Source organism: Sceloporus occidentalis, unplaced genomic scaffold (genome assembly GCF_023333645.1).
Source record: "Sceloporus occidentalis isolate IW3139 unplaced genomic scaffold, rSceOcc1.0.p SCAF_15, whole genome shotgun sequence".
Taxonomy (NCBI): Eukaryota; Metazoa; Chordata; class Lepidosauria; order Squamata; family Phrynosomatidae; genus Sceloporus; species Sceloporus occidentalis.
Window position 1 is genome coordinate 4,734,248 of NW_028316995.1, and position 24,979 is coordinate 4,759,226.

Consider the following 24,979-nt stretch of genomic DNA (forward strand, 5'->3'; position numbering starts at 1 on the left):
AGGATTATGTAAACTTTGTTATTTCGAAATTAAATTTATTAAGCAAGCAATATCAACATAGGTGTGTGTGTGTATTTTGTGGGTAATTGTTTATGTATTATCTCCATTTCTACTTATTTGAATGTATATGCATGTAATTGTATGTGTTTAGATTTATTATATAGTGTGTGCATCCCAGTAGAAATTACAAGTGTCTGTGTTGGGTCCCGAAAATACAAGTCTCAGATCAAGGATGATTAAAGGAACAGATGGATAACTCTGAGCATTGAGTTAAGCAATGCCTTGGGCTGGGCTTTCAGAACAGCATTGATATTGGTGGGCAATGAAGATTAAAATAAGTTCTCCTATGCAGCTGGTATGGTCAGTCACTTGTAAAAATCAGGTACAGTTATTGTAATTTACTCAGCCAATCAGAAGCCTTGACCATGTGATCAGATAGGACTTTTGGTGGTATCGATCGACCAGAAAAGAGGAGCAGGAGATGAGAGAAAAATTGAAAGAGATAAGCCTGTGGATCCATGAAGTTCAATTAAAAATGATCCATTTGTGCAATTAAGCCTTATAAGGTTCTAACTGATACTGTGACGTTTCTTCTGGTAAATTTCTACTTTGAACAAAATCTCTTGTGAACAGAACCGTAGAGTTACTAATAATAAAGGGGTAATGTAGACAAGGAAGTAAAGACAAGTGGTAAATGGTAATAGCACCACAACCGGTATAATCCAAACAGGCCCTTGCAAAAAGGGTGATACCATGACATAACCTCCTTCTTAAAGAGTGACCAGAACTGCTGCTACTTGGGGTGAAAATCCACTGAGTGCGCTGAAAGGCCAAAATACAAACTAAGAAATGACATGCTCCAGACAAAACATGGAAGCTGGACAAAAACACAAAACATAAACTTTGAACTAGCACATGCATTTGCTCATAAACTTTTGGTCTTGGTGTCTTACTATAGCCCCATTAGAGGCAAAGACAATCCGGTGACAGGTCACCTGCAGTACCGTTATAGGGCTAAGCAGCATCAGAACCAGTTACTGCCCAGGCAGACTTGGATTTCTCTATAACTCCACCTTCACCTGAGAACTGAGGATCTAATGACTGTTCCAGAACCAGTATGGGATAATGCTGAAGCACGCTTAGAATTAGCAGGTAGTAGGTTACCCTCAAGTGGCTTTTGTTCACTTAGATTTTTCTCATGTTGGACATTTTTCTAGATAGTGTTTTCCCATCAGATGTTACAACATGACCTGGGGCACCTAGAGGGTGTCTTGCTGTTTTTGTGGTTTACTTGAGTCAGACTTTTGCTTTCTCTGAAGTACTCCCAACTGCACAAATCCCTGTGAGGGTCTTGCAGATTTCCCAGGTGTTTCGGATTTACCATCCTCAGGATCACTCAGTGGAGAAATTGATGATAGGTTTTCTCCCTTTTAGAAGTAGTGCCTATATTCGAATCAGGTTCCCTGGCCTAGATTTTGACTTTATTGGGTACAGGGGGCTTAGATGGTTTTAATGGATAACATTATATTCTGTGTCCAGTTTCCCCACAATAAAACATAAAATGCCCTTAAGTCTCCTCAAGTCTGCATTCCGACTATAGTGAGAGGTTCAAATTTAAAGCTTTTCTTTGGGAAGCGCTAAGATAGGGCACTTCGGATAAGAAACACCAGTCCGGGGAAACAGCCAAACGCATCACAAGCACAAGGCAGAAACTGGAATACAAAGGTCCTGTTTCCAATCCATTCCCATTAAGACCATCCAGTCACTAAAACCACCTACTGAAGTAACTTTTATCTCAGAGATCACAAATACAAAGCAATTGCTTACAAAACAAGTCTAAACAATTAGGTGTTGTTCATGCCAAGCCTAAATTATACAAATAGATGGGTAAATATTATGGATACAGTAAATGGTTTTAAAGATTTGCTGTGTACAACTAATTCACCTTATGAATTTGTTCGTGCCATTTAAAAAAAAAACCAAACACGTTCCGTTGTGGTCACAAGGTCACTAAACAATTAAAATGGACCTTCACTGGTACATTCATTACATGTTCCTTTATGTGTACTTTGCAGCCTCCCAGAAGCTCTCTACCTTAGCACCCAGCTCTCCACAAAAGAAATGGTAAGTTGAAGACATGTTTGGAGTAAGAGAATACTAATACTGGATACCTTTAACAACTTAATGGTGGTAGTCAACACACTACAATTGTGAGCATAAGTTTAAAATTCAGACATCCATGCAAAGTGCACAATGAGGGGAAATAGACCACATGCTAAGCAAACTGCAATGTGGTGGGCACACCTGACTGGTATTAGGCACAGATCAATTAATAAATTAATCCTTTGGTAAATCTAAATTTAGGACAGGTTGTCAAATAAGTAAATACCATTTTTGTTTGTCATGAAAAGTGGTTGTGTTTTTCCCTTCTAACCTAAAGAGATCAGAATTCAGTGATTGACATCTGCTAACCAAACAATGGAAAATCCAAGAAGTGCCCTATGAAACTTCCACAAAACACACCATTATGAGAATGTATTATAATTATTGATAATAATAATCATAAATAATTAGTAATAACACAATTAAGAAAATATAGTACTCAAGGTGCATAGCTTTGTTGTCCATCACATCACTGGAACTCCTATTGTTTTATTAATTATTGTTTTATAATTAACACATGGACTGATAATTAATCTAGATTTTATTTTCACATGTATTTATTGAGAGATTTCAGTTGTAACCCCATTTCTGCAAGGTATTGTGATTCAATCAAATGTGGTGGCCTAGTTTAAATTGCTATGTTAGGAAGGACAGCAATTGTGTGAAATAGGGAAGTCAGATGGGTATAGGCTTTCATTGTTAGCATAGATAAAATAAAATAGAATGAATATTTGATTTTTAATCTGTGTGAAATAGTGACAAACAGTTTTACTTTGCAATTAGAACCCTATGGTAGTGTGTTTAGATGTGGGATGACTGTCACAAGAGAATATGATTCCCAGGAGAGATGTAGGGGCATTGGCCTTCCTCCAGAATTGGAAACATAGATTTGACACCACAACCAAATACATGTCAGTAAGCAATACAAGTTAAGTCTTTGACACAAGAAGATGTTCTGCTGTTAAATGTGTGTGTGTAGATCGCTGCCTGCATTTGAAGACAATGAGGAAGTGATGTCCGGTCCCTGCTCCTGGTACAGATGAAGTTAAAGTGGTCAAAGAATCAAGATAACCCACAATTCGTTTGATGGGTAAGAATAACTATGTGATGGGAATGTTGCCACTAAAAGCAGAAAAAAAGGCTGTTGTATTTGTGGAGTGTGTGTTATCTACCTGTATTTTTTTTTTACAATTATCAACTTTCTGTGTGCGAAAAGTTATATTGTGTACAGCCGCCTACATGAAAAGAAAAAAAAAAAGTTTTTACCAATATATAAAAAAAATGTGACTAGGATTCCTTTTCATCCAAACATCTATATCTATATGACTTTTGCTATGTTGCAGAAAAAATATGAATTTAATAAGAATATATAAACCAGCACAAGGGTAATCATTTACCAACATAATGGTCAGTTGTATAGACATAGTAGTAATCTTCCAAGGTGTATTTTGAATTATTATAAAAAATTGAAGTCAGCAATAATTATTTGGCGCAAAAGTTATCACTAACAGACATTTATGATATATACTATCATTTACATATACTACTGTGTTTTGAGAATCCACCATTTTCCCCTATTCATACAGTATGGGAGCTCTTAATGTGCACTTGAATAGCAGACTATATATATTTTATTTGAATTATAATCTGGAATACATAACCCCTAAAAAAAATAGTCTTCAACTCTGTTTACAATTTCTATGAATATTGAACATTAACTTTTTTCCCAATGGACAAGCATGTATTCTGTCATTTGACAAAACCCTTTTTAGTTTTCAACACAATGTAAATCATTCCAGGCACATATCTCTGCTTTTTCTTGCAATATTTAATACAAAAATATACATTTTGTACAACAATGAAATGTGTAACTTTTTAATAGGACATCCTATGTACATAAATATACAACTTTATGCAAAGATGATATTTACCAAAATATTACATTGTTAATGTAAAATCCTGGAACTCTTTGGTATATGCAGTCTAAAGAATGGTACCAAAATATGGTAGTTATTGTTAACTGTCTGGGCTTTCAAGCTTGTCATTCACCTTTAAATACTGGCAATCGAAGGTAGCCAAGTGTAGGTCAGCATGTGATGTTTTTTTTGGTCCGGTATACAAACTGTCAGTTTTGCAGTTGGAGGTGTAGTTTGTAAAATTGTTCACTCTGTAAAGTTCTGCTTGAGTCTTGCAACAACCAAACTTGCTCATGAGTAAAAAGAAATCCCTTCGGAATGCTTTTGTAAAAATTGCATAAAGAAATGGATTTGCGCAGGAGTTTACGGGATAAAATAAGACTAGGAGGATTTTAGAATTTGTTACAGTGATGAGGGGAATTTTAAATGCAGCAGAAATAGCAAAGAATGATATTGGTGCCATGCATGTGAAGTCTGTGAAGATCAAGACCGCCATCTTTTTCGCTATTTTTGTGTCTTTGTTAGTTGGTGTGATCTCGGGATTTTGAACAGCTATATAAATTTTAATGTAGCAGGCACAAATAATTATAAAAGCAATTACATTGAGCACTAAGATGATTATTATATATGCTTGGGAAAGAGGGGTTTCGATGTCCATAGGTAGGCAGATGCTGACCTTTATATAATTGCTAACCCCAAAGAGTGGTAACCCTGCAATTAAAAGCGAGAATATCCAACCCCCCAACATGATTGAAATGGCATGTCGTAAGCGGAGCTTTCGGTCCAGTTGCATCGCATAGGTTATCGTGTGCCATCTTTCAACAGTGATTACAGTCAGTGTGTAAACAGAAAGCTCACTTGAGAACACGGTGAAGAAGCCGGCCGCACTACAGCCACTCCCTGTTTGCCAGTCGATTGCATGGTTATAATACTGACTTTTAGTTTTGGAGTCCACTGATGCAATAAGCAACAAATAAATTCCCATACAAAAGTCTGCAAAGGACAGGTTGCACATCAGAAAACGAGGAACGGTAAGTTTGTAATGACTGGTAAGCAGGACAAAAAGCACAACGGCATTACCAGCAATTGCAAGTATGCTGATAAACCATATCAACACTCGGAGAAAGTCATATCCCATAATGTCTTCGCAAGGGTTGAAAGCATCTGGTTCTGGATTGCATCTGAGGGTCTTAGGTTGACAAAGGAACTCATAGTCTTCACTCATTTCTGCACTGAAAAAAAGAAATTACATTATTTAACCCATCAGCAACAGCAAGGGAAGAGAGTTTTTAATATTCCCAGATTCAGATGGTAACAAATTTGAAACTTTCACTGTTATGTGAATAGTTGATAACACTACCCTTAACCCCTTCATTCCCCTATAGACGTACCGAGACGTCCAAAAACGCCTATTAAGAATACCCTATGGACGTCCCGGTACGTCCAGCCCTTCGTGCAGTGTCAGGGACACATCCCTGCCGCTGCACGGGAGACCAGGCTGTCGTTTGACAGCCTGGACTCCCCACTGACAGCAGAAGCCGGCATTGCCGGCTTTCTGCTGTCCGATCTCCTGTAACAGCTTCCAGCATGAAAGCGGGTAAGCTGTTACACTGTAAACTGCCCGATCGTGCAGTTTCAAACGCGCGATCGGGCATTCCCTTCCGGGTTGCGTCACTGCTGACGTAACCCGGAAGGTCATCGGAGGACAGGATATCCCCTGTGGGGATATGCTGCCCTCCGATGAGGCACAGAGACGCTGCGATCTCTATGCAGGTCTGTGAGGACCTGCATAGAGATCACAGTGTGATCGGTGCAGGGGGATCGCGGGGAGGGGAGTGAGAAACCATCTCTCTCACTCCCCCTCCTATCCTGTAACAGAAAAGCTGGGGAAAAAAAGTTAATTCATTAAAAAAAATATATAAAATAAATCATTAAAATAATAATATAAATAATACTAAAAAAAATTATAATGTGAGCTGTGATGTCATTGTGACATCACTGGCATGTTCAGGAGGTCCCTAAGAGGACCTCTAACCATTTCTGTGTTAAAAAAATAAATAAAAAATACCAAAAAAATGTAAAAAAATGTAAATTAAAATAAATTTTAAAAAATATATAAAAAAAGATAATAAAAAGAACATTAAAAACCTTACTTCCCATTTCCCTAGCATAACATCTAGCCAGTATAACCCTCCTGCCCCCGTTCACAACCCCCAAACCCGTTAAGCCATAGGCATAAAAAGTATAGAAAATTGTACACCTTATAGTATTCTCCCTGGTGCTGGGAAAGTCTGGAAAATCTATATAAAACCCCTGGGACTGAAGTGGTTAATGTCAGTTACAATAGTAGCATGTCTTCAGAAAAAAAGGAAAACCAGGATGTACTATGATGCCCTTAAAAAATATAATATCCTAGTATGTCCTGTTGTAGTGGTGGGGAGATTGGGCTTTTTTTTCTCTTTATTTTTTCCTTTTTTATATATAAATTATGGTTTATAAATCTATGGTTTTAAAAAAAAATAAACCTTGCTTATCCTGAAAAAATACATTTAATTTAGAATATAATTGGTACAGTTAAACTAAATGAGGCATAAATTATGCTTGAAAACAATATATCAAAAGTGCTAAAGGAAAAAGCCTTGGTCCTTAAGAAGTATAATGTTTTTCCATAATTAATATATTTCCCATCCTTATTCAATTACAACAGGAAGTGGCCATTCCTAACAATTAATTGAGGACATAATAATTGACGATGATAATGTCATATCCCAGTTGAATCTTATTATTCCTATTCAGTTGAGTTAAAAATAAAAAACAGAACCTGATTCTGGATGCATACTACTAAAACTGATTTTTACTGAAAACTGAAATTTCTAATTCTGACCGAATATTGTTTAGGACTCGAATGTAAATATTTGTGTCCATCTGGAAACTATAGTTTCAACCAAGATTGTATAGGTTAGGGCAAGTCAGTCAAATGGGCAAATGCATCCACAAAGTGACATTTATAAGAGGACCACTGGTATTGAAAGCCATATACACTTGTGTGAAAAAGAAAGTACACCCTCTTCGATGTCTATGGTTTTACGCATCCGGACATAATAATCATCTGGTCTAAAAATTAGGTAAATACAACTTTACATGAACAACGCATGATATATTACACCACACCATTTATTTAACAAAAAGAAAGCACACCAGCAAATTTACAACAGAACCCAATTGAAATACCTTTATACGACCTTAATGAACTAAAGCAACGTTGTAAGTAAGAACTTGCCAAAATTCCTCCACAACGATGTGAGAGACTGATAAAAGTCATAGAGAAAACAATTACTTGTGGTGTACTTAGTTTTTCACACTTAGCTTCTCCATTTCGGCTTTACTTTTGTTGAATAACTTGTGACACGTTGTAATATGTCATGTTGTTCATCTGAGGTTGTGCTTGCCTGATTTGTAGACCTGCTAAAAAACAACTGATTATCATGCCCTGATATGTAAAACCATAGAATTCAGAGAGGGTGTACTTTTTTTTTTCCACACGACTGTAATCAAAGCTTTCAAATAGGGAAATAAGTTTACTTTCCTTAATCATATAAAGAATACACTCTTTATTCAACAATTATGTAAACCATTCAAAACAATTAGTTTCTGTCCACTAACATGCTGCTAATATCACTCTGATGTCAGCCAACTCGGACACCCTTGCTGGAGGAACTTTAAATGCAGGAGGAACCATTAAATATTTGACCACCTTCCCTTATGACAAAGGTTTACACTGAGTATTACTGTTAACTTGTACTTACTATGTTTCATTGGTTTGATTCCTTGGCGTAGTGTCACATTGCTTTGTAAAATTTTCGAAATAGGAAAGAGCAGCATTTTGCCTATCAGGGAATGGAAAACATAAAACATTTTTTAATATTAAAAAACCCAAGATATGAGTTGCAGGGGATTATAGTTGCACACAAATGCATAAAGCCTGGGGGAAAATTGCTAAAATCAGTTTAATGTCACCATATCATTTGCTTTAAAAATGCCAAAGCATGTATCCCAACCTTTTCTAAACAGATGTATAATACAATTTTAAAACAAAACATATATTCTACACATATATTGAAATCTATTTTAAATACCCATTTTCACATAAAATGTTTGATTACCACAGGAAGCAGAAAAAAAAGCAGGTTACACCTTATACAAATATACATTAGTTTACAAATGTGGGATTTCAACAGTCATCCTGTATATGTTCATATCAACAGGCGTTGACCTTGAGAATTTTCAACTATTAACCCTTTAGTAGGCCATCACAAAGATTCCATTTGTAGCGACTCACTATTGTTGGCAATTAAAAACATAAAAATATATATTGTCAGGATATATTTAGGGCCAGTTAGGGTCGAACTGTGAGCATTGTGCCGAATGCACGCTGCCGTTAACTGACACTTAGAAATGTCCTTGTTTTTTTAATATTTTTTTTTCCATTTAAATAACATCAAGTGGATCAGAAATACAGTGTAGACGTTGTTAATGTTGTGAATGACTATTGTAGCTGGAAACGGCTTAATGGAATATTTTCATAGGCTTACAGAGGGCTTTTATCACTCCTGTGTTCCAACGGCACGTTGTGTTCGCTAATCCAGGTTTAAGTTTAAAAGGCTAATGGATCCTTAGAAAACCCTTTTGCAATTATGTTCCAGCTAGAACCTTGTTTTCCATGAAAACAGCTAAGTAACCCCAAACTTTTGAACGGATGTGTATCTGTAGGTAGAACATCATAAAAACATTACATTTTTGGGGAAAGGCTATACATCCCACCATACTGTTGTTAAAGAAAAATATACATGAATGGGATATGTACATCCAAAATAACTTTCTCCTGTAATAGGAAATGTGCCATGTTCTAAAATGAATTGCAGTTTCTTGTTAACATATTCCCTGTATTCTGTCTCCCTGAAATAGATTTTAAGAAATTACTTGTAGGCGTTAGATTAAAATCAAAGTCATTTCTAAAACAAAAGTGAAAAAAATTATCAAGTTCAGGCATATTGGTAAAACTAACATTCATTTTAGCAGAACGTTCAGAACAATTCTATACATCTTTGAATCTGAATCAGTTCTGAATCAGTTCAGTTCCTATTGTATCTTGAAAAATAGTTGCTCTGCTTTCTAAATTACAACCCTCTTTTCTATCTGTTATCTACAAAGCACATAAATATTTCAAACACTGATCAGCTATGCATCATGATATAATAAAGCTCTTTCTGTAAATACACAGTCACAAAGTAAGATACTTAATGTATTGCTTTTTATGGTCAAGATAAATCTGGCTTTTTTCTTTTTTATATAATACATAATGTCCTGGGAAAATGTTGCATATTGTATTAATACTTAAAGGGATACTCCTTTGTTCCAGGCAGCCCCCTTAAAGAATAATGCATTCTAAAGTACTTCGTAAATATTGTAATATGCATTAATTAAACCTGACCATAACACCCATATGAGTTTGTTGGACATCCCACCCCAAAACCATGCGCATTAATATCGAGTGGCAACACCCCTCCCCCTTTGCATCTATAACAGCCTCTACTCTTCTGGGAAGGCTCTCCACAGGATTTTTAAGTGTGTCTGTGGCAATCTGTGCCAATTCGTCCAAAAGATCATTTGTGGGGTCAGGTACTAATGTTGGATGAGAATGCCTGGCTCCCAATTGGCATTCTAATTCATCCCAAAGGTGTTTAAGGTCAGGGCTCTGTGAAGGCCACTCAAGTTCCTCCACACCAAACTCATCAGGGGTTGGGCCCCTTACATCCAGTGAAGGGAAATATAAATGCTTCAGCATTCCAAGACATTTTGGACAATGCTGTGCTTCCAACTTTGTGGGAACACTTTGGGGAGGGCCCTTTCTGTTCCAGCACGACTCAATATTGGTCCTTAAAGACATGGTTGGATGAGTTTGGTGTGAAAGAAATTGACCGGCCAGCACAGAGCCCTGACCTCAACCCCAATGAACAACACCTACAAGTTCCTGTAGCAAGAAGGATTGAGACGGCCCTGTCATTTTATAATTAAATGAGTTTAAAGAATTCTCAACAATTTAACCATGCATGGAGTGGACCATTGCCTCTTCCTGCATCAGAAGCTCACCTTTTGGTTTGACCTTCATAACATATAGGAACTTCAAGGAATTGACACCATTACTCTTCAGAAACCACTCATCACGATCTCCCTTTAGTGAATAAACCCCAATTTGTTTAGTATATAATTGTCATAAAATATTCCGTGATTAGGATTATGAACATTTCATAATGCACATATAAGCACACACAAGAGCCTCTGGTCCCCTATATTGCTTTTTTAAAATATATTTTGTACATGTCCATGTAAAACAGAAACTGAATTTGTTTTGGAGCAGCAGCACTGTGCCACTGAGCTTTCAACCTACAATGTGAGGGGGAGGCTTCATTTTTGAAAATGGTGTTCGTTGCCAAGGAGAAAATAGGATTTGTGGTAGTGGGATTTAATTACCCACACAGTGTCAAAAAGATGTCAAGGGATCATTATATCTATTATTACATTTTAGTGCTGCTTATTTCTGGATCAAAAAGGGAGAAGCAAGTTTACTTAAGCATTTGAAGAAGAAAAAAAAAACTTCCAAAGCGGTGATAGCATGTAGCTTTAGGATCAGGTAATACTTGGCATATAATAGAACAATATATTAAAGGTATGATTACACACTGAAGGTCTTAGATTTTGTGATCCTTTAGGAAAAATAACATATTGTCTTCAATAAACAAATAACCTACATTTAAAGAGTTTGCTTTGAAAAATTAAAAAAAACAATTTGAAATGACAAAATTCATAATTTTCGCCGGGAACACTTGTCACATGACAAAAAAGCAGGCACTGACTGCTAAAAAAACCAAACAAACTAAAATCTTTTAGAATGTTTGTTGTTTTATGCAAATAAATATATAGAAGGGGGGCGGGGCTAGCGCTCGACCAAGATGGCTGCTTGAACCCGCAGCTCTGCACACCGTACCAGAACAATTTACGCTTTTTGCGGATACCTTAAGAGATGGGGAAGTCTAATCGTTCGGGGGGGACCCCGAAACCTTCAAGCTCACAGGAGAGGCATCCAGCCCCCTCGATGAGACATTTTTTCCGAGGTTCTCGAGATGTGGCCGCGCGGGAGACTGGATCTAAGATGGCGCCTTCTCCCTCTAGCAGAGTTAGTGAATGCTCAGACGACGCTTCCTTGGACCGGGATCTCAACCTTCCAGACGCACAACCCACTGGACACTCTTGGCAAGAGGCCCTTCAACGCTTGCCGACGAAGGCTGATTTAATTTCTGTGATAGATACGGCCCTCGATCAGGCCCTTCATGATGTGCGCGCCGACCTCGGTTCTATCAAACAAGATCTCAAGCATATCGGAGATCGAGTGACTACACTGGAAGAAGATCAAATTAAAACAAGCGACGCCATCGATACCCTTTCCACGACACTACACGACCACTCGGAATCTTTCAAAGCCCTCCACCGCCAGATGGAGGACTTGGATAATCGAGGGAGGAGAAATAATCTCCGGGTTCGGGGAATACCTGAATCGGTGGTCGCGGGTGATATTCGCACCACGCTTCAATCGATTTTTAATTGTGTCCTGAAACAATCTCCTGACTCACCTATACAATTCGACAGAGCTCACCGGGCTTTGCGCCCGAAAGGACCCCCTTCGGCCCCACCGCGTGATGTAATTTGCTGCCTACACGAATATTCAGTTAAGGAAGCTATTCTGAGAGCCTGCCGTTCCTCCGGTGATCTGGACCACAACGGTGAGAAAATCAGCATTTTCCAAGATATCTCCCCGGTCACGCTCCAAAAACGAAGGGCGCTTAGACCTATCACTGTACTATTGCGAGCGGCTAATATCCCGTATCAGTGGGGGTTCCCATTCGTGCTCATAGCTCGAAGGGACAAGGATGTCTTTACTCTCCGCCAACATAGCAAGCTGGATTCCTTTTTGACGCAACTGGACTTACCGGAGACATCAGTGCAGGACTGGGAGCCCTCGACGCCAATTACGAAACTGCTTTCTGATCCGGCGAGATCCTGGTCGTTGCCGAAGATTCGGAGAAAGAGGAGCGGCCGTGCGGCGATTCCTGCAGAAGACACGGGTTGAGCTCGTTGGCTGTTTCTCTGCCTCTCATCGCTTACCCCTGCATCCTCCGGGACTTACACCGTTTTATTTCCATGTGTTTCGATCTCACGGTCCCCCTTTTTTTTATTTTTTTTATTTTTATTTATTTTTATTTTTTTTTTATTTTTTTTATTTTATTTTATCATCCTTTTATTTTCCTCCACCATCCCTTTGCCCATCACCACCACTGATCATCGGAGGGTAAGAGGTCGTGTCATAGACCTAACTGCCACTCTCCTCCTTATATCTACCTGTGGTCGATATGCTTATCTGTTTGCCCGGTCACGACACTTATACCCGGGGGTTTCCTTCCCCTATTTGTTCCCACTCATTATATTTTATGTTTGTTTTCGCCACACACTTCTATCCACGGGCTCTCATTCATGTGTCGTCGGGGCCTTCTACTCCCTAGGGGTCAGGCCCATGTGCCTGTTCCATCGGTTTAGAGTGTACGATTGCTTGATTTCTGTGGGGGTTTTTTTTTTTTTTTTTTGGTTTATTTTTTTTGTTTTTTGTTGTTTTTAATATACGTACTTTATCACACTCACCTGCCACATTTCCCCATGATTTCTATGCACTACATACTACACGTTGCTTATATGTCCTATGTATGGATATTCAGTTGACTACATATATGTTCTGTTGACGGTGTTGCACCACAACATAACTTTCCTACTACCTGGCCTTCTGGGCCTCACACCATGCTCTGTCACCCCCCCCCACAGAGCTTTCCTGTCCACTTTTGGACAGAGGTTATGGGCCTGCTCGCAGTCCCACTGCTCAACCTCTTATGGGATGCTTGGTCACCCATTTCTAGGGGCAAAGTTCCCCTTCACACATCACACTACATCCAAGGCACTTGTTCTTTTTTTTGGTTCAGCTTGTTTTGTTAGGTTTTCCCCCTTTTTTTTTTTTTTTTTCTCGTTATCTGGTCCAGCGGAATTGCATTTTTCTTTGTTTTGTTGTTGGGTATTGCACAATGTCACGTGACCTTCTGAACGTGGTTTCTTTAAATATTAGAGGCCTCAATAAACCCCAACAGCGCACTAAATTGTTGGCCTTTTTACGTTCTTCCAAATCGCACATTGCGTTTATTCAGGAGACCCACTTTAGGGCGAACCGGGAATTTAAACTTTTAAATCAGAATTACACGCTTTCCTTTTTGTCCAGCTCCCCATCCTCCAAAGCCAAAGGGGTAGCTATCATATTACATAAATCTCTGCGATTCCGCCTTTTGGAGGAGTGGAGGGACGAGGAGGGCCGTGCGGTTATGCTCAAGGGGTTCATTGGCCACCAGAAGTTCACCTTGGCAAATATTTATGCCCCAAATAGGAACCATGCCCGGTTTTTCACCTCAATTTTAAATAAGTTGGCCGACTTCCAGGAAGGTCTCACCATACTTGGTGGAGATTTTAATATGGTGTTTGATCCCAAGGTTGACACTTCCTCAGGGAGCTCACATCTCCCATTCTCCATGATCCGTAAAGTAATTAAACAACTCAAATTGAATCAACTCATTGATGCGTGGAGATCACTCCACCCGGATGTGAGAGATTACACCTATTTCTCCCCTTGTCACAACAGATACTCGCGAATAGACACTTTTTTTGTCTCCCATTTCCACCTCCCCACCTTGTGTTCGGCTAAGATCGGTGTGTCCACTATCAGTGATCATGCCCCGGTCTTTTTGTCGCTTAAGTCTGCTAACGTACCCAATTCTGTGTGGCATTGGCGACTCAACGAGAGCCTATTGAGTAACCCTCACCACCTCTCTGAGCTTTCCTCCCACCTTGGGAACTATTTCATGGATAACATTGAATCTGAGGTGTCTGCCCCGATAGTCTGGGAAGCGCACAAGGCAGTCATACGCGGTCATCTCATTAAATTGGGGGCCACTATGAAGAAATCGAATTTAGCCGCTATCCTGTCCCTCACGCAACAAATAGCGCGTCTAGAGATGCGCCATAAATTAACCCTCCTCCCAGCCCTTCAACTTGAACTTTCTGTGCTGCGGTCCCGGTTGGCTTCCCTTCTTGATACTAAACTTAAACGTAATTATCTACTGACTAGACGTCAGTTTTACGAGTTTGGGGACAAGCCGGGCAGGCTTCTTGCGAGGGCCTTGAGAGCCAAGCGCGCCCAGAGTTATATCTCGCGTATTAGAGATGACACGAACCGACTGCACTTTCGATCGGACCGGATAGCTGCATGCTTTCGCCAATATTACTCGTCATTATATAATCTGTCGGGTCCGGGGGAACCCCACTCTGGTTTGAATTCGGCCATGGACGACTACCTTTCCAAATTTATCAAACGTACTCTCACTGGGGATGACAGTTCCCTATTAGATGAGCCCATATCCCTGGCCGAAGTAGAATTGGCTATCAAAAGCTCCCCAGCTGGCAAGAGCCCTGGCCCTGATGGCCTCACTATCCTCTATTATAAAAAATTCTCCTCTATTTTAGGTCCTCAATTGGTTACTTTTTTTAATGCCATCGCTGGGGGTCTTCCGTTTGACCCACACTCGTTGGCAGCACATATAGTGGTTATTCCCAAACCTGACCGGAATTTGGATTTATGTAGCAGCTATAGGCCCATCTCCCTAATAAATGTCGACCTCAAATTATTTTCCAAAATTTTAGCTAACCGCCTCCAGCCCTTTTTGCCTTCCCTGATACACTCTGACCAGGTGGGGTTCGTGCCGGGCCGTGAGGCACGGGATAATACTATAAAGGTTGTTAACATAATTTCATACGCACAACTTCATAAGCTTCCAATGGTCGTCGCCTCTATGGACGCCGAGAAGGCGTTCGACCGTGTGTCGTGGCCCTTTCTTTTCAAGGTCTTAGCGAGAATAGGGCTTGGACCGAATTTTCTGGCTTGCATCAGGGCTCTATATACCTCACCCTGTGCCCAGATAGCTCTCAATGGGATCCTGTCAGATAGGTTCTCCCTCGCCAATGGTACTAGGCAGGGATGTCCACTTTCCCCTCTCTTGTTCCTATTAGTCCTTGAACCTTTTTGCAATGCGATTCGGGCTAACCCGGGGATCTCAGGTGTCAGTATGGGTCCCCGTAGGCCGGTTTTGTCTGTGTTCGCTGATGATATTCTTTTAACTCTTACCGATCCGATCCAATCTCTGTCTGCGGTTTTGTCGGAATTGAATATTTTCTATGAATTATCAAATTATAAAATCAACTTATCGAAATCAGAGATCATGGGATTTCACCTGTCCCCGCATACGACTCACCGGATTTGCTCTACGTTCCCCTTTAAATGGAAAACTGATTATATTAAGTATTTAGGGCTGCTGATTCCGCTTGACCTCTCCAAGTTGAGAAGCTTGAACTTCGACCCCCTTCTTAACACTCTGCAGTCGGACCTGAGGCGTTGGGCTTTTCCCCACGTCTCGTGGTTTGGCAGGCTGAGTGTGATAAAAATTTATATTCTCCCCCGCTTCTTATACCTCTTCCAAACCCTTCCTATTGCACTTCCTAGATCATTTTTCCGCAGCTGTCATAAGGCCTTTAGGCTATACATTTGGAGGGGTGAACCCTCTAGATTATCATTTTCCTATCTGACTCGGTTGAAATTACAAGGTGGTTTAGGTTTGCCCAATCTAGAACTATATTGGAGAGCTTCACATCTGCGCAGAATCGTTGAATGGTCTCTATGCCTATCTAAACAATGGATTTCCTTAGAGGATTCCTTCGCTCTTTGTCCTATCGGGGCTTTAGCTTGGATCCGTGACCCAGTGCGCATGGTTCCCCATACTGCCCACCCTTTTATGATCCCTACTCTCAGGGTCTTTCGGAAGGTTTTGGGGGAGGGCGTGTTAGTCAGGGCTCCCAGCCCTCTGACGCCCTTGAGCGGCAATCCAGACTTTCTCCCTGGCCTTTCTATGGGTGGCCTGGCGGCTTTTTTCCCCCCGGGACAACCCTTGCTTAGATTGTACCAGGTGTTGAATGATGCTGTGCTCCATCCATTGGCTGAATTGGTGCAACCGGGTCATCCAGTTTCTTTCCTCTTAAAATTTTTGTATCACCAATTGAAACATTTTATATCAGCCTCGGTCGACGTCAATCTGGTGGCCAGACCCTTGACACAGTTTGAGAGATTCTGTACGGATAAAACAGCACTTCCCCACATGTTATCTAAATTATATGCTTTACAGGTGTCCCCAGAGCCGCTGTCCAAGCCATACTACATTAGCCTTTGGGAACGGGATTTAAATTGTACGTTTTCTCCCGCGGAGTGGTCCAAGATTCTTCTCATAGCACACAAGGGCACGGTTTCTAGTCGGACGCAAGAAACTACATTCAAGATAATAACTCGTTGGTACAAGGTCCCCGCGGACCTCCATAGATTCCTTCCTTCTGTTTCACCTATGTGTTGGCGTTGCGGTTCCCATCCAGGTACTCTCCTCCATATTTGGTGGTCGTGCCACTTGGTCCGGCCGTTTTGGGACTCGGTGTCAGACGCAATCCGTGTGATTGCAAATCCGGATTTCTCTGCCTCTCCCGAATCCATTTTGTTGCACCACAACGACCTCCCGTTCGCTAGTTACAAAAAGTCAATGACTTTCCAACTCATTAATGCTGCCAATGCCATTATCCCTAGACACTGGAAGTCGGTCAGCCCACCCTCCTTTTCAGCATGGGTTAGTCAGGTTGAGTTTGTATATCAAATGGAAGTTCTCATGGGGTACTCCCGTGGAACAGATCATACAATCGAACTTAAATGGTTCTATTGGCGATCTTATGTGGCTGGACTGGAAAGGGCTCCGACCGGTAACTCGGGCATACCTTGTAGTGCTCAATCTACATGATTGCTATCTCTACGGTTCCCGGCCTACAACGTTCATGTACACATATCTCACATACTCTTTCCGCTGGACCGTTTTCTTATTTAGTTTTGTTTTTATGTTCACCCTGGTACTTAGCATGCCTTGTTGATCCTCTCTCCTCTAAGGTGTTACGCCTCATATTTGCATAGGGTAAATTTTTGTTATGAAGGTATGCGTATTGTTTATTCGCCTCCGTGTATTCATTTGGTGATGTATCGCTCAACTACCCTTACATCTGCACATGTTTTGCACTTCCATTTGCGATGATGTGTTCTTCTGCCTCTTTTCGGTGTCAGGTCCCTATTCAGTTTACATTCGGTATATTCCACCCCCAGCTGTGTAAGAACTAATCTTGCCTTATCAACTGACTCTGTTTTTAGGCTACTTCTAGGGTCACTGTATAACTCCGGAACGCTATGGAATGTATTGTTTTGCCATCGTGAGCGGCTTCTTTATTGTATATGTTCTACTATGTACTTCGCCTGTTGATACCAGATGTCAATTGTTACTTTTATTCGAGCGATTTTGTACTGTTTTCTTTTACCAAATGTGCAATAAACGGAGAATTGATAAAAATAAATAAATAAATATATAGAAATATTAGATGATCAGATCTGCTAAGCATATTACATAGTTAATCTAAAGACACCCAGGCAGAAAATGAGAGCTCTTCTCTTTTTTTTAGTAGGTGTTAAGGTGTTTAAATTAATTTTTAATATTCCATGCTAGTATCAACCTCAATGATTTAATCAAAAAGATGTGCCAGGCCACCCTATTAAGTGCAGTGTAAATTTATATTTACGTAGATGGATTACAATGGGTTTATGTATGAAGAACAAAGAATGTTCCAATAAAAAAAACTTGCACAATCACCATAGTGACCAATAACCTAAAAGGTTAATCGTACAGCATCTCTTTGAGAAACATTTTTTTTGTAAAGTTATATATACATACTGCATATGATGTATACTTTTTGACTATTTGGAAACAGAAGTGATGAGCTTTGTTTTCATTCAATTTCCCTTTAAAGAAATATTACAATTGTTATTGAGTGTCCCATATGTAACTCATAGGCAAATGTAGGTGTTCCTCTAAATTTAGTGGGTAGGTGTCATGCCAGTGCATGAATTGGCCTGTCCTGGCCTCTGGCAAGCAAAGGGTTAAGCCCAGTATATATATATATATTTTGTAGTCTTTGATCCAGGCGCATACAGGATATTCTTTGATCATCAGGCCTTAACAAAGTGAGCACCAGTCCTAGGCAATTAATGCAGTGAGTAGATAACATCACCAAAACCAGTGGGGTAACTAAAGTGGCCACCGTTGGCCCCTTGTTCCTGTCTCCTCATACCAATTTAAAATAGTTTAGAAAAAAGCCCTTCTAAACTATTTTAAATTGGCACGCGGAGACAGGAGCGTCTCTGGGCCGAGTTTTGTCACATGACCCCGCAGTGAAACCGAGGCTGCCTGCATAGTGTGCCAGCAGCCAGACAGGAAGCTGCAAAAGCGCTAAGCAGGGGCGGGCAGTGGTATGTATGTATCTGTGTTTGTATTTATGTATGTATGTGAGCATGGCTGTGTAATTGTGTGTGTGAGCATGGATGTGTAATTGTGTGACCATCGATGTGTAAATTGCATGTCTAACAAAGCTTTACAGGTCTGATTGATTGGGCCGTAAACTGTCAGGCCAGACCCTAACTCTCCAAGGTAATATCCAGGGGGTCTGGCCTCTTTGAAACAGCTGTGATATATCTATATAATATGGGTCTTGGAGAATATCAAGGGGAGGTAGTATTTCTTTTTACCAACTTCAAGGAAAACTTGTATGTTGGGATTTCTTGTGTTTCTCTCATTTTATTTTATGGACTCTTTTGACAATTTGTAATCTTTATTTCTGTAAATCCTTTATTGCTAAATTTTTTGTACACAGCACCATGAAACCCTTTTTCAGATTAAATGTTCAATTAATCTCTGGTCTATGTTCTCTAATATGAACTCACTGCTCAGATAGAATACATTACAAAAGGGTTAATTATATGTTTCATGATTAATGTGATTACTTTTATACTGTAATTCTGTTTTGTTTGGGATAACCTAGGATGCCATGACATAAAGTCTTGGTGGTGACAGCGAATTGTAGTACTGGGCTGATATTGGGGTTAATGTTGTGGTTGCTTACCGAAAAGTAACAGGTAACCAGAAATCTTGTGTCGCTAACTCTTTCACTCCCACACTCTCCCAACTGTCTTGGTCGGGCCCATAGCCCTCGCCAGGGCTAGTCATATATAAGGGTATGACTAGCTCACAGAGCATTTAGTGGGAATGACTTAATAATAAAATCAATGCAGTATATTAAATCTAACAAACAATACAGACTGTTTTTAATTATCTTTAACTTTTGCATTTTTTACGTTTTATTGTCAAAATGATTTTGCAGTACCAACCATATTAATATTACACATGAGCAATTTATCAAGTGTTATCAATTCTTTTTTAAAAAAAGATTAAAGTAAATAAAATGCAAGTTTATGAATATGATGTAATTACAATTCGAATCAGCCTGTGCTTGTTGATAACTCCCATAAAACATTGTTTTTTAAAAGAACACAAGTCTCAAAACCTTAAAACCAAAACTTATCTACAAAATGTATTCATAAAATTTCCGTTACTGACATTGGTGGTTGCCAACCTTTGAGCTCTGGTCCATAGACACAGAATCTCTGTTGGCTCACGCTGAAAACACAAAACAAATGCTGGCTAGAATCCAAATCGGCATCCCATCCTTGTTGTTTTATGGAGAGCCAACATTAATTTCACAAGTACAGTGTAACGTCTGGCAGAAAAATCCAATTAAACGGGCCATGGAATGCTAACACGTAGATGTGTGGGTCCTAGATATGTCAGGAATGCCTTGAAACACTAGTACGATTTTATTTATTTATTTTTTTAACTTTCACCATTAAGATTGTTTCTGAATTAATAAAATTAATGTCCAAACATACTCACAAGAAAAATATATATGTATATCTAAACTATATGGTTATTAGCTTTCAGAAAGTTGACTTAGCTACACAACTTTCAGCATCAATACATTTATTAATCTAAATTTTAAGCTTGCAAGTAGGGGCCTTTTTTTTCCCAGAGTCTGGTTCACAGCACAGGGAGAAAAAAAATATATTTTCAACAAAAAAAACAACAGATTGTGAAGGTCCGATCACATACCTGGGAACCCAACGTCTTTGAGTTATGGGCTGTGTATGTATGTATTTATGAACATATGTATGCACATAAACACTGTCGATATCTTGCTCCATAAAAATAGCTTCTGATCTGTAGCCTGATGTATACATTTTTGCTATAAGAATAAACATGTACTGATGTTAAACTATGGTTATTACTGTTGTCTCGCAGCATGGGCACCTGGCAAGGGTTGAAAGGTTGCACATGAGGGCAGTTAATGGAATTTATATCGTGATGCCTGCAGTGGTAACCAAGCCTGGGAAATAATTTGCCTTTTATTGAACTAGTACATCTCTCAATTCAAACAGTCCAATTAAACCTACAGGAATGATAACACTCTGTGACATAAGAGTAAAAGATGATGTTGATAATAAAGACATTAATCTTTTTAACTACTGCTTTTTGGGAATATTTTGCTTCTGTACACCATGTATTCACAATGTAAGAACATCACTTTAACACTTTTTTTCCAGGATTTCTGTATCCCTGCAAACAGTTTGTCCCCTAATGTAATAGGAATACTGTTTGAGGGCAATGGCTATTTAACCATTTCAAGAGGAGCGGACACCTTCACTAAATTTTATGTATGTATGTATGTATATATATATATATATATATATATATATATAATGTATTAGATTCACACCGTATGTGTAATATTTAAAAGACATATATTGACACAAATACTGACATTCTAGAAGGGGAACTCAAATGCTAAATAATGTAGGGATTGTAACCTAAAGTTAATGTGGCCGATTGTCAAATAACGCATTTAGGACATGTATAATGTATAAAAACTATTTTTAGACGCATTTTTGCATGTGTGATATGTGCGGTTTAGAGGGGTATGTGTGGCTCAGACACATACAACCTAAGCTCTCTAAAATGCATTTTAGAGGAACATAGACAGGCAGCATAGTGAAGCATTGGGAAAAGCCAAGTAGGATGCCAGGTTGCATAAGGAGAAGTATCAGCAGCTTCTCGGGGTCAACGCCCAAATCCTCCCTTTAAATGGGGCTGTTTCCCGCTATGTCAGCGGGACGCGGCCGCGTTCTCTCCGGCATCAGTACGTTCCCCCCGATGTCGGAGAGAATGCGGCCGCGTCCCGCAAGGGGAGGCTATGGGTAGCCGGAGCCCACAAATTCCCAGACATGGGTATCAGTATCATGAAAAGAGATGATTCTGAGCTGGCTCACTGTAAGCGGGTTGCATTCGCTAAGTGACTTGCTCTCTGTAAGTGACCAGTTTGTGCAGAGAAGTGGTATTATAAGTATACCAACAGGGGTTTGTGACAAAAAAAAACAAAAACAAAAAAAACTGTGTTTTGATTAACTGTGTTTCCCCCCCCCATTTTCTAGAGTGTAATAGCAGTAGATAGAGGGAAGTGCTCATGCCGTTGTACAGATCACTGGTGAGACCTCACTTGGAGTATTGTGTACAGTACTGGAGACCGGATCTCCAGAAGGATATAGAAATGTTGGAGAAAGTTCAGAGAAGGGCTACTAAAATGGTTCATGGATTACAGGATAAACCTTACTAGGAAAGGTTAAAGGATCTTAACCTATATAGCCTGGAAGAAAGACGTGACAGGGGGGATACGATAGAAACATTTAAATACTTAAAGGGAATCAACAAGGTAAAGGAAGAGAGTTTATTTAAAAGGAGAAATACTACCACAACAAGAGGACATAGCCATAAGCTAGAGGGGCGGAGGTTTAATAGTAACATCAGAAAATATTACTTTACGGAAAGGGTAGTGGACGCATGGAATAGCCTTTCAGCAGAAGTGGTAGATGTTAATACAGTAAAGGCATTTAAGCAAGCATGGGATAGGCATAAGGCCAAGCTAGATATAGGATAAGGGCAGGTACTAAAGGAAAGTACTCAGAGGTTGGGCAGACTGGATGGGCCGACTGGTTCTTATCTGCCGTCACTTTCTATGTTTCTATGAGTTATGCAAATTGGTGAGGCACCATTTACAAAACGTTGTCTAATTCTGGATACTATGCCTTCAGAAAGGCACGTATTTAATTAAGAGCTTTTAAAATAAGTCATTTAGAAATATTGGAAGAGAGGATACTAACGTGTTACTTGGTCTGCCTAACAGATCATGGCCAGGAAAGAGAGAGATTCCCAGGAGAACTGAGAGGGGGAGACATCATAGAAATTCTCAAATACCTCAAGGTATTAAATAAAGTCAAAGAATGGAAGCATTTTTTAATAAAGAAGTAGTTCTAGAACTATAGGGCATAATTTACAGGTAGAGGGTGGAAGACTGTAAGAAATATTGAGAAAATTCTAATTTACAGAACGGACAGTAGGCTTAGTAGGGATGTGCATAAACCTTTGATTAAACAATATAAAAACAATTTGAAAAGGCAGACTAGATGGGGCAGTTGGCTCGTTACCATCACAAACAGTACATATAAAACATTGTGTATAAGAGACTGGAGCAATGTGGGTCTGGTGAAATAGTATTTCACAGAGCTGTCACTGGCAGCATAAAGCAATATTTTTGTTATATTGGATACTATACCCTTAAGGCTGTTATTACTTATTTAAGTTATAATAATATTTGCGGGAAATGTTTTGGAACAGACGGGACTGGTCCCAAGAGCTAGGTTCTATGTTTTATTCTTTCCTCAATTCAATGAAAGTTGTCTATTTTAATTTAATTTATGTATGAAGTTTATTTAATACAAATGCGTGTAACATAGTACAGTACACGCTGGAGATCAATGTCGCATAATGGGCGTTGAGATTACAAGTAGGTGTTGTTTGTGTAAAGTGCACATACGCGCTCACAAAGTTTGGCTTTATTAATGTGAAGTGCAAATGTAAAATTATGATTTAGTCATACATCAAAATTTTTATAGACTTTATAATTTTAGACTTTTTAATATTTTTTTAGATGGTTAAATGGATATTTTTATTCTGATATTTTTCCAAACAACACACTTTGTTCTTTGTGATCCATCTTTTGACCTCTTTGTGTAACAGTCTAAAAAAGTTTTTTTCTCTGTTTTTTTCTTTTTTTTTTTTTTTACATTAACCTGTTCTCTGCGTAAATGTATTCAATAGAGGCATTGCATGTTATCTATTGTTTATAATGAGGGGTCATTGAATAGAAACATCATCTGTGACATGTGAATGACACGCTGTACAAATATTGCTTTGTATTGGGAACCTTATTACCAGTATTTAGTCCACACCTGTATATGCTCTTTACAAACTCATATGATCCGAATATATACACACACATACACGTACAGTACATTATGACACGTGGGCAGATTGGACTAATAAAAAGTACTATAAAAACATATTACTACAAAAACAGTGATCTATGTACTGTAATAGCAGAAAATACATGAAATTCACTCTTATACATGCCTGCATATTTTTTTTATCTTTCAGTTGTTCTCTCTGGTGAAATATTATATGAAAATGCCATACCTATATAAAAATATTTATATTTTCTTAGAATGAATACATAAAACTAGTTCTCCATCCAGAGCTCTCTATCTCTATAGATTATCCACTGAAACTGTAATAAAGTATACATTTCACGACAGTCAAAGCCAAGGAGATGTATAAATATATAAATTCCTTGCAGACGAACAGCTTGCTTGCAGAAATGCCACGGTTTCAGGTCCCTTAACATTGTAACACAGAATTTGATGGCTCATGAGATCAATATGGCCCCTATAGCCTGCTGACTTTTTACTGCTGTTAAAATTAGAAAAAAAATACATTTTGGAATATTGATGGGACATTTACTGGAGATAAGGCTGTATTTTGTTAATTATAAATGCAGGTGTGTGATTTCACCATTCCCTTTTCTAAATGATTAAATTGTCTTGCTTCATCCTAAATTATTGCACCGTGATAAAAGATTGTAACAACCATGACCCATAAATGTGTCCTCCGAATACCAACGTTATTTTTTTTTTGTTTCAATTGACATTAAGTTATTTTGTTATCTCTTAAGTCTGGTCCATAATCTTTCATTAGCTACTTTGCTAACCTCAAAATACTAGCGTTTACCCTTTTGCTATCTGTTGCATTCACAAATACTGTAGTCATGAAATACATAAAGTGTAGCGTACACTCGGGGATTATAAGACCTATGGCTGACCAAGCAACCTGCAAGTTGCTTCCGAACTTATGGTACGGTATCACCTTTAGAACTCCTACATTCCACCATACGACGAACAAACACAGGGGCAATAAAAAGATAAACCTTAACATTACACTGAGACTAAGACACATTTCAGACTTTGATAGTTGAATAAGATAAAAAAATATCATGTTGTATATGAAAATAAACGACAGAAATGGAAAGAACTTGTCCCTTTGACATAATAGTTAATAGTGTCAAAATTAAAATTACTTGCCAGGTGCAAAGTGATTTTAATTCATAGACACGATTGCCATGAAAATACATTAAGAGTAATGGAACCTGTCATGTCAGGAGGCACAAAGTAGCTCTCATGTATTGGCCATTTTGGCAACTCATTTTCACAGATTGCTGGCCTCTATCTGTACTGCTTCCATGCAATATGTGGGATGTATGAAGAAGGAAATCAATTAAAATTTGGACATTTCCCT

General features: G+C 39.0%; 1 protein-coding gene across 1 annotated transcript in view; it reads right to left on the reverse strand.

Moving 5' to 3' along the window:
• Window positions 1-4,179: 4,179 nt before the first annotated feature.
• The window catches only part of LHCGR (luteinizing hormone/choriogonadotropin receptor), a 66,310-nt gene continuing 45,510 nt past the window's right edge, over window positions 4,180-24,979 (reverse strand). Inside the window, exons 10-11 of the mRNA XM_089481359.1 lie at window positions 7,886-7,966; window positions 4,180-5,311 (exon numbers count right to left, since the gene is read on the reverse strand). Coding sequence (XP_089337485.1) covers window positions 4,180-5,311; window positions 7,886-7,966 — 1,213 coding nt within the window. The remainder of the gene's footprint in view (window positions 5,312-7,885; window positions 7,967-24,979) is intronic.